The 10,665-nt window shown below is 39.0% G+C and overlaps 1 protein-coding gene across 2 annotated transcripts; it reads right to left on the reverse strand.

The window, feature by feature from the left end:
• Positions 1-1,080: 1,080 nt before the first annotated feature.
• LOC121946741 (poly(rC)-binding protein 2-like) lies at positions 1,081-10,325 on the reverse strand. Of its 2 annotated transcripts, none has more exons than XM_042491466.1 (13): positions 10,169-10,325; positions 9,257-9,389; positions 8,633-8,656; positions 8,508-8,540; positions 8,285-8,401; positions 7,843-7,974; positions 7,625-7,753; positions 7,405-7,479; positions 4,705-4,746; positions 4,291-4,363; positions 4,139-4,194; positions 3,821-3,990; positions 1,081-2,314 (listed from the first exon to the last, which is right to left on the reverse strand). In XM_042491466.1, exons 2-13 carry the CDS (start codon positions 9,323-9,325, stop codon positions 2,278-2,280), a joined length of 957 nt encoding a protein of 318 aa, XP_042347400.1. In that variant the 5' UTR covers positions 9,326-9,389; positions 10,169-10,325; the 3' UTR covers positions 1,081-2,277. The 2 variants fall into 2 exon arrangements, with proteins under 2 accessions (XP_042347400.1, XP_042347399.1); XM_042491465.1 differs by having other exon boundaries at positions 4,687-4,746.
• Between the last annotated feature and the right edge of the window lie 340 nt (positions 10,326-10,665).

Here is a 10,665-nt window from a genome sequence, read left to right on the forward strand (position 1 = left end):
GCACAGAGTTCTCCCACATCTTCATGAACAAAATAATAAAATGTTTCCATAACTTCATAACTTTTCAAGCACCCATAATGACATTTGCAAGACAATTTATAGCGTATAAAAACAAATCTCTGCTCTTGCTAAAAATTGCAGAACAATTATGGTATATGGTAACTAAGGTACATGCTGGGCATAGCTTAGGTATGGAAACTGAGATTCATGGCCCCACGTTTTAAATCACCTAATTTTCCTATTAAAACATTAGATTAAAACTCGATTCAAATATAATTCTAGCTAGCTGGCGTACATGACGGGAGTCACAGGAGAAAATGAACGTATCATCCGCACATATTGGAGCGACATTTATCAGCAGCCTACAGAACATACAGTGCATTTGTTGTGATGTTCCACATGGACGGTTATCCGCTAAAGATTACTCTAACAGTTTATTCAGAGCACACCAGAAAATGTCACGACTTTTCCAAGACTTAAAGGGGTTTTACAAACTCCACGACTGGCCTAAGCCTGAAAAAAACAAAATTTTGAAATTACTTTTTCCAAAACCATGGGAACTCTGTTAACAGCATAATCCAATGTAATGTCTTGTCAGCTGTCTTTATGAATTAACCTTAATAGGAGTCGACAGATCATCAGCCTGGTTGATATTTGGCATTTTGCCAATTATTTGTATCATTTTAATGATCGCTGATAAAATTAATTCATTAAAAATGCAAAGAAAGTTTCAGCAAGGGAGGAACTTTTACTTTATAAAACCTCAGGGAGCTATTTTTATTCATTTTTAATTGAATTTTCACTTGACTTTATAAAAAAAAAGTTGCTGGGAACTTTTTTTAAATGATGTTGAAAGATTAAGTTTTGATTACACATTTGCTAAAGACATTTAAACAGAGTTTTGCGTTGTAGTTTATTATATTTTAAATTCTAAATATTGACAAAAAGATTTAATTTATTGTAAATGCATATTGGTTATCTGTCTCATTAACTACTAATAACCGATATCGGCCCTGAAAAAGAAAAATATCTGTCAAGCCCTAAACCTTAACATTACAGTGTTAAGAATGACAAATTATGTAAGCATTTCACATCTTTTTTATTTCTGCATTTCATTTCTTCAACAATTTAATTGCACCCAGATCTACAATAGTTTGAAAACGTGCACAAAAACGTGAGTTTCTTCATCCTGCAAAGAATAATAAAAAATAAAATCTGACCCAGGCAAAAAAGGATAGCAGGAAACTAGTGTTAATTCTATAATTCTCCTTCTAGTTAATCATAATTTAATACCTCAGCATAATATACTTATAAAGACCAATATGTCTTGTAGTTTTGCCCCTTGCAGCATTCCCCAGCCCTGCAGTTAAAAAAAATATTTTCTCTATTTAAAACAAACATTTCAATGTTATTATTATTATCATCGTCGTCATGACTATGGTCTTAGTAATTTCAGAGAAAAGAAAATATTTTCCTCTCATTCAGGCCCCTCACCTGGTGACCAAGGCCCACCCACCCTTATCAGAATCCAATACACAACAATGCTCAAAAGTCCTGATCGAGAAATAAAACGGATGGAAACACAGGAATGACACAAAACAATTACTCAGCAAATTAGATGTGAGACAAAAACGTAGCTTAAAATTCTCCTTTGAACCCGCACTCGACGAGAGATGAATTACCTCCCGACTAAAAAGGGTTTTTCCTGCATACTTCTTCACCTGGAGATCATTTACACCCATTGAACCCGTTAAACCCACAATGCCTCATTCAGGAAGTACAGCTTCAAATAGAAGATGGCAAATATCAATGAACTCTATTCTTACAAGGAGCTGTGTATTAAATAAAAATAAATAGATATTTAAAAGGGAAAGAACAGTCCATCTACGTTATTGTGTTTCTTTTTTTCTTCATTTTTTTACATTTTCTAAGAAAAATCTGACATAAGAAAAACATCATTTATGCCTTTTCAGATTTTTCCAAAACTTTTTACCTATATCAAGAAGTTCATACAGATATACAGTAAAATAAGAGGAAAAAATACAACAGAAGGAAGTCTTTAAAAACTATATGCAATGGGAATTTAAAAACATAATAAATAAATAAAATACCAATATCATGAAGATGGTGTAATTACAACCGAGTAGGCGTCTAACCAAAGCAGAGGAGAAAACAGTGAGTTTAGAGTACTTGGTTTTTGCATTAAGTTCAATAAGGGACCTCTTGGTAAAAAGTAGGGGGAGGGGTTACGTTAGGTGCTGATGAAGATCCTCCATGTCAGTTGGCTGCGAGTCCAGTAGCTTCAGAAGAGAGCCTGAGGATCAAAACAGGAACATTTTAATACCTAATAACATTTAATTAAAAAGCCCATACAGCAAATTTAAGTGTTTAGACAGAGACACGTTGCTTGTTGTGTTTCATTTGCTCTGCAGGCAGTTTGAGTTCTGTGATTCCCAACCGGTCCAGTTACGGGGTCCAGATTTCTCCTTAGTCATTAGTTCAAGGCCCGCACATTATCAACGGCCACATTTTCAATTTTATTTCACAAAATGTAAACAACACGTTGGGCTTAGAGCACAAAGAAATACAACATGTTGCAAGAGTAACTAGAAACTACACTTCAAAATAAAAGCTTTGTGCCAAATATTCACTGTAATTCAAAATAAAGTGTGTTTTTTTTAACAAACGACACATTCACGAGTCACTTGCAGTCCATTCAGAGTGGACCCAAGAGTTGGGAATCACTGCTGTGGTGCGAGATTTTCCAAAATGCCCTGAATATTATAAATATCTTTTCCCATTTAGCAATAACAAAAACTGCTCCCACAAAAGGATGAAGTCAGATAAATCTGAAGCATGACAAATATGTTATTATTCACTTCCTCTGATATTTTTATCCTGTCTGAGTGGGACTTCCCGTCTATAAAAACGGACCCGTCCAATGCTCTGGTAATAGTAAATACATTAGCCCTCAGCACCTTCGATACAGGTCAGTGCCGGTCAGAGGGCTTTGAAAGCAGATAAACAGCAACGACACAAACATCCATGGCGTCATGTTGCCCTCCCGTCCCCTCCAACCCACTGCCACCATGACTGCTATGAGCTCTTGATGAGCTCTTATTGCGTTACAAGGCGGAGCTCTCGTGATGGTTGCTAATTTAATTTATGACTCCATCACCATGTGTCGATTTGCAGAATGAAACAAAACAGACTGAAAATAGAGTCCACAGTGTTCAGGCAGCCTCCCACTGCAGGTTCAGATTCTTCCAAAGTAACGAATCCGAGTTTTAATCGCTGAATACATGAAACTGAACTAAGAGTCTTAGAGAGTAACAAATTAAAGCGTGTAGTCAAACTGCTTGAGCCACACTACAATATTTCTATATACTTATTTTAAATTAATAATTATAATAACGATAAGTATTTTACAATTGACTGATGACTCTATTTTCTTTTTTTTCCCAGGTCATTTCACGCCCCAATTGCTGATTGCCTTTTCCTATTTTTTTGGGAAGAAAAAAAAAGTTTCAAAGGTTTAAATGCTTATGAAAGGCGTCTGAAGCCAGCACAAGAAATGCTGATGCAAGTTTTAAAGGGTTAACTGTGAGAATTATGGACAATGAGTGCCTGTTGACTGTTTATATATTTTTTTAAAAAACCCATAAAGAATATATTTTGTGCACCCATAGTTAATGTTGGACCCCTGTGAACGGCAGAGTTTTAGATCTTCAGACACAGAGTGAACAGTCAGACCTAAAACGCTGCCGTGTTCTTGTCAATCGGCCGATCTGTGATGGATGAGTTGCATTAAGCCTCTTACCGGGCATTGATCAGGTACTCAGCCAGGCTGATACTGGCATGGGTGCCAGTGATGGTGACCGTTCTGTCAGTGGAGCCCTCCACGGGGTTGGCAATCTTGATCTGAGCCCCTGACATCTGACGGATCTCATTGATCTTTGCGCCCTGACGGCCGATGATGCAGCCAATGAGCTGAAGGGGAAGAAGAAAAACATCACACATCGGCACCTTCGATCTCAAAAACAGAAAGAAAATAAGCTGCTTTAAAGTGGCTTCATGTTTCTCTGCAGAGAACAAACTCTTCACAGTAGATGATCGTGAAGCAGATAACAAGACTTACATCGTTTGGAATGGTCAGCTCATGAGAGCCAGTTTGTGCAGAGGCATCCATCCCAGCTGAAGAAACGCAAAGAAAGCCCATGAGAGTGTTGACGGGTTGGATTATTACAAATCTACAGTAATCGCATTCCCTCTTTCAATCTGTCCACCTACCCTGGAAGCCCTGGTTGCTATGTGCAATGGGGAAGGGGCTCTGCTGCATGGCCAGCTGGTGAAGTTTGGTGAGCTGTTGAAACAACGGAGGAAAGGACGCGAAAAGCAAACAGAAAACATGAGTGAGGAAAAATCTAGAAGAAATTTCAAAGCTGGAATTTTGTAATTATGTCCCTTTTGTACGTGGTTAAAGTGATGATGAGAGGAAAATGTGAAATGGAAAATGGAACTGGTGATTTATTCTAAAAGGGAAAAAAATGTTAAATAAGTATAATGTTGGGAGTTGTTACATGGATATCAGGCAGTGGTTGGGGGGAGGTTAAGAGTCAGTGGGATGAAATAAGAAGGTGGCATGGCTTCCCAGGACCGAAGTTGCAAATATATTGGATCACTTACAGAGGGCCCTTCACTTACATCAGGCTGTGGAATGCCGTGCTGCCCTTGGACAGCGTATGCCTGCAAGGAGAGAACAGCACTTAGAGGGTGTGGCAGAGTCACACACAGTGTACTCCAATATCCATCAGTCCCCCGTCCTCGGTGTGTCACAAGAACAAAGCCGGGCACGCTACAGACAGCACAAACGCAACCAGAATGATAGCTCAAGTGTAATTAAAATGTTTTGACAGGCAGTGCTTCAGTTCAAAGATAGATTATTTTCAAGGTGGTCAACAGATTATCAGCCTGGCCAATTATTGGGACCGACGTCTGACATTTTGCCAATTACCTGTATCGGTATTTCATTTTAATGATTGCCAATAAAATTAATTAATTAAAAAGTGTAAAGAAAGTGTCATTATTAGAGGAACTTTTAACTTTGTAAAAAAAACTCAGGGAGTTATTTTTATTTATTCATATTTTGTTTTAATTTTCACTTGACTTTTAAAAAAAATGTTGCGGGGAACTTGCTATATATAATGTTGAATGTCTCAGTTTTTATTAAACATTTGTTAAAGGCATTTAAACAAAGTTTAATTGTTGGAGTTTATTCCAAATTCTAAATATTGACAGAAAGATTTGAATTTTCATTGTTAATGCATATTGATTACAACATCAGTTATCAGTCTCTTTAATTTCTAATAATCTGTATCAGCATCTGCCCTGAAAAAACAGTATCAGCCCTTACTATTGTCCCCAAAACAGTGGACACTGCGGGTCACAGGGATGTGCCGATCTGATACAAAATATCTGTATTGACCTAATCCAGGCCAAAATCACTGGATGTGATATTGTAAGAAAAGGAGAGTCTGAACAAAACTTTGGCGACAGATGAGCAGCGTGTGTCACTTTAGAGCTGACAGCATCTAAACTTAGATATTATTTTTGAATGCAGCTAACTTGATATCAGGTGTAATAAGAGCCTAGAGTATCAGCTGTGAGTGTCTTAAAGGTCTAGTGTCTAGGATTTAGTCATCCCCTCCACGATGTTGCGATCACAACAATTAACGCAAATTCAGCCAATCCCCGCGAATTCTACGTGACCTTTCCATTTGGTCTAAACTGCAAATTTGACTATTTAAAACAGGTAAAAACACATTTCATTGTAGAGCCGCATGTAGCTTTGTTTCCCTCTCTGTGAATCCTAAGCCTGCAACTGCGGGACTAGAGCTCACAAACACTGTCACACACACAGTGACAGGGCTAACTGTTAGCATCACACGGCTAATGTAACCCAGTGGTTATTAATGAGTTTAACATCAGAGATGAGCCATTTTGGTGTCGGCATTATATTTACAGCTCAGTGTCAGATGTAAACCACTCACGAGGCTTCTAACCAAGGGCTAAAATATGATGAGTAGCGATGAGACCACGTTTTGAATAAATTTCAAGGCATCTTTGTAATTTTTACTAACCCCCAATTTAATTGTAAAAATAAAAAACAAGCCTATAAATATTGCAGTTTTTTTTAAGCTGCCCTAAAATCAGACATTTCAGGCTGCAAATATCCCCAAAAACATCTGCAAAACCCTGGTGGGACTTTTTTTGTGGGCAGGATCAAGTGTCAATGTTGAAGACTACAGTGGCCAATGTGAGAACGCAAACTGTTCTATCTACAGCCAGTGTTTGTTTTGTCCGCTCTGGGCTACTGTAGAAAAACATGGCAGACTCCTTTGAAGAGGAGCCGCTCTAAACGTAGATATGAACAGCTCATTCTGAGGTAAGCATTCTGAGGTCAACATTGAGGTAACGATTATTATTTTCAGGCAATCACAAACGAATGAAAATGTAGTTGTGAATATTATACTCAATTTCTGCCAATAAATCCCCCTAAATCCTTCACACTGGACCTTTAAGATATATCTAACATACTGTGTTACACTTCACATTTTATACCAGAGATGCTTTTATTTTTTATGATGAGTCATAGTTATTTAAGTTATCATCTACACTAGAACTTGTTTTTAGAACCAGAAATACTTTTTTGATCCCCAGGGGGAAATTGTGGTTCGTAACAGTCGCTCTGATGCAGCATAGAGAATTATTGCAAGTAGAAACAAGTAAAAACACAAGTATATTAAAATAGAAATGTAAAAAATTGAAATGCAGTAATAGGTACCAATTAGTACACTATTTACATATTTTAAAAAATAAAGTATGGATAATATGCTGAGTATTTAAGTGTGAAAATATATAAATGTAAAGAAAAACAGTAACAGACAATTACTAATTACACTAATATTTGAATATTTAAATTAAAATGTGTAATGTGTAAAATATTTTGTCATTAAGGAGCAGGAAGTATAGCTTGGAGTTGTACAACACTGAATGTTTGAATAGCGCGCCACTGACCAATCAAAAAGAAGCAGCAGTATTGCATAACTGAGTCGTGTTGTGATCCATGTGTTTGCTCACTTGGGGGAGTACAACATTTTTTTTTAACACAGTTTTGAGTGTGAGGTTTTTAAATTGGCAAAGTTAGGCAAAATGCATCCATACAAATGTTTTATTAACGGATTATTTGTTTAATAAAGGGAAATAAAGTGTTTCGGATTGGTATCAGTATGGGTTGACTCTCAAGGTTGCTGTATCGACACTGAAGGAAGAAAAGTGGTATTGAGCCGGTTCTAGCCAGTAGAAATACTGCAAGTGACAATCTAGAGAACAAATGTTGTTTACCTGACCACCTGCAAAGATGACAGGAGAGCCTGAGGGTTTGGGTCTGTACGGGATGGTCACTCCCTTTGGTGGAGACTAAGAAAGCAGAAATATCCACCATTGGCTATTGAAGAAACATCCACAGTAACACAGAAAATAACAAACCATCAGGAGTATCAATAACAAACATCACAAATTCCCAAAAAAGTCAAAGCACCATTATAGTAAACAGAGTCTGTACCTCAAGCATGACAACGCAGATCTGCTTGACACACTCGATAATGGACTGTGGGGTCCCTGCAACGGTGATGGCACGCTCTGTTGAGTTGGGCAACATGTCCCCTGCTACTTGTACCTGAGCTCCTGCTGACTGCAAACACACAAACAAACAACAAGTGTCAGGACATAACAGAGATCAGACACAAACTTTACAACAGAGTAGGAAGTACGATGACAAACCTCTCTGATTTCCTTGATCTTGCAGCCACCCTTGCCGATGAGTGAGCCACACTGGCTTGCAGGCACAACGAGGCGCATGGTGACCGGTGGTTTGCTGGTGGCTGTACTGTTAGTCATTGAGGTGCTAATGTCCTGGGGGGGGGGGTGACACGACAAGAGGAGTTAGAATATTTGAACGTGTCCGTTCTGTTGTTATAGCACGTCAGATTTAAAGGAACAGGCTGTAGGATTTAGTGGGATTTAGTGCAATTTCTGTAGACGAGGACCAGCTCCCTGTGTAGATAAAAACGGCCCATTCCAAGGTGACAAAAAACAGAGATTCTTATTTTCAGGTGATTATACACTAAAGAAAACATACTCATTATATGTTGCTCCACGTCTGTTAACTTAACCCCCTAAATCCTACATACTGGTCATTTAAGGTGCAGAGAGCAGATCTAACCTCCTCCAGTTTCTCAATGATCATGGAGAAGGCTTTAAAAATGGAGGTGGTGGGTCCCGCCAGGGTTATAATCCTCTCCGGACAGTTCCCCTCTGAGATGTTGATGCGAGCGCCACTCTGTACAGACAGGGTAACAAAACGGGAAATTTCAAATCAGTCACAGTGTTGTCACGTGATGTACAACGAGCATGTCTCTTCTTCTTTTCTTTTTAAAGCATCTTACCTCCTCTCTCATCTTCTTAACCGACTCTCCTTTCTGTTAGGGAAGCACAAATACACAAATGTTTACAAAACACACCGAGGGGCAAGCTGCAGATAGTAATCATTCTGGCAGTAAAAACAACTCACCTTGCCAATGATGCTTCCAACCTCCTGCAAATGAGAACAAAAATGCACATTATTGAAATAAACTCAGTGTTCATGGTCACCTGCAGAGGACTTAACAGCTGTGATACTGAAGTTACAGCCCCCAGGCCGAGTCTGGCCCCCAGTAGAGTGCTGGGTGCCCACCCAATCATTTTCTAATTTGCCATAAAAATAGAGCGATTCACACTGGGAACAGTTTTTGTACTTTTAGTATAGATATGGCACCTAAATCAGCATCAAAATTGATCTTTTTTATCAAAAAAAGTGCCAGTAGAATGCCCCGAAAGAGGTCCAAGCTAAGCCCCCAATGTCCTATAATCCCAGGAAATGTCCTAAAATACCAAAAATGTGCTGAAATCCTAATAATGACCTACATTCCTGGAAGCGTCCTAAAAGCCAAGAAACACTCTGAAAATTTAGAAACGCCCTGAAAAATCGCAGAAATGTCTTGAAATCCAAGAAACGTTCTACAATCCAACAAACATCCTAAAATCCTGGAAATATTTTTGGCCTCTTCCCATTTGGCCCCTAAGCAAAGCAAGTTAAATATCCCTGAAGCTCAGCTTTTAAACTTTATTGTCAAACAAAGCATGCAGTCACACTCACCTTCCCGTGCATGAGTAGCCTGATGGTTAGGGTGACATTAAGTCCTCCTTCAACCAGACTTGAGTCCATTGCTGCAGCTGAATCCACAGTTAAACTGGCCAACAAAGTGGGTCTTTGGTCACTGGTTGAATGTCTGCAATGGAGTGGAAAATGTGACCATCAGGGGCAAATATAGTAGCTGGAAACTATGAGCAGAAAGCCTTGTTTACTAAAAGGCTGATGTCAGTGTAGATCAACGAAGCAGTGCATGCAGTCAACATCATGCTGTACTTTAATAACGTTAACTAGGCGTGTAAAAAGAATGAAGCATTTCAGTCCAGTAATTCACGTTAGACTGGCTCGGGTCCACTCATTCACGTTAGCACAATGACCCACTGTCTCCCTAAGGCGATGTCTATTTCCTGGCATTAAACAGCTGTCGACATAGTGTTTATAATTATATGTAAGCCCTAGATGCAAGCTACCAAACCTTATCATTATGTTATAATAAGTGTGTGCATCAATAGTAGCAACAAAAGTCTCATAGGATAACATTAACATCGCAGATACTGCTCCAGAATGAGCATCACAGCTAGTCACGCAAGCAAGAGCTGAAGCTAAATTAGCATCCTTACATTTCTACCGTAACTTTCTATGTTTTCACCTACTTGAGTAACTAGACTAAAAGAATATTTAGTCGCCGCAACTGTAAAACACACTCAGAATAGCCAGTGGCTAACAGTTAACTCCCGGTGAGCCATAAAGTTTAACACAGCTCTGTAATTTTCCATACAGGTCGCTAGCGTTAGCATCGCCTGATCCAGGAAATAGCCGGATCCCGCGGCCTACGGAGCGTACTGAGGCACGCCGAGTTATCCCCGTCCTTCACTGCGAGGGGAAACAGAAACAAAGCCGAATTTCTGGAAGTCTTACCCGAACCGGCCCTTGAAGAGTGTTCAGGGGGTGGGTAGGGTGGCAAGGGTAGAAGGGGAGAGGTTCGGGAGGGAGTTTTGAAAGGATCCGGGGAAGAGGGAAGAGACGCCGCTGTTCGATCGGACTCCACTCTTCTGCTTGGCACAAAAGACAAAATGAAATCAACTTTGACCTCTCAACTGCCCCGCCCCTCTGCCCGGGTCAACCCCGCCCACCCCGGAGGGCTGCCCCCATGGATGTATCAAAGAACTGCCCCTCCACCATAATGTTTGTCAGAAAAAAAGAAAAGAAAATGTGTTATTCAGGTAAGGAAAAACTTTGATTTTTTTTTTAATTTTCGTTTTATTTTTAAAAATTCATTATTTGATGGTAATTATTTTATTTTAGACAGTTACGCAGAGTTTATTAATGAGTACAATGAATGTGCAGATAATTATATTTATTGTAATGTTGTATTTTATGGGTAGTGGATGGAAGTTAATATTTCCAAAATAATT

Source organism: Plectropomus leopardus, chromosome 8 (assembly GCF_008729295.1).
Source record: "Plectropomus leopardus isolate mb chromosome 8, YSFRI_Pleo_2.0, whole genome shotgun sequence".
NCBI classification, from domain to species: domain Eukaryota; kingdom Metazoa; phylum Chordata; class Actinopteri; order Perciformes; family Serranidae; genus Plectropomus; species Plectropomus leopardus.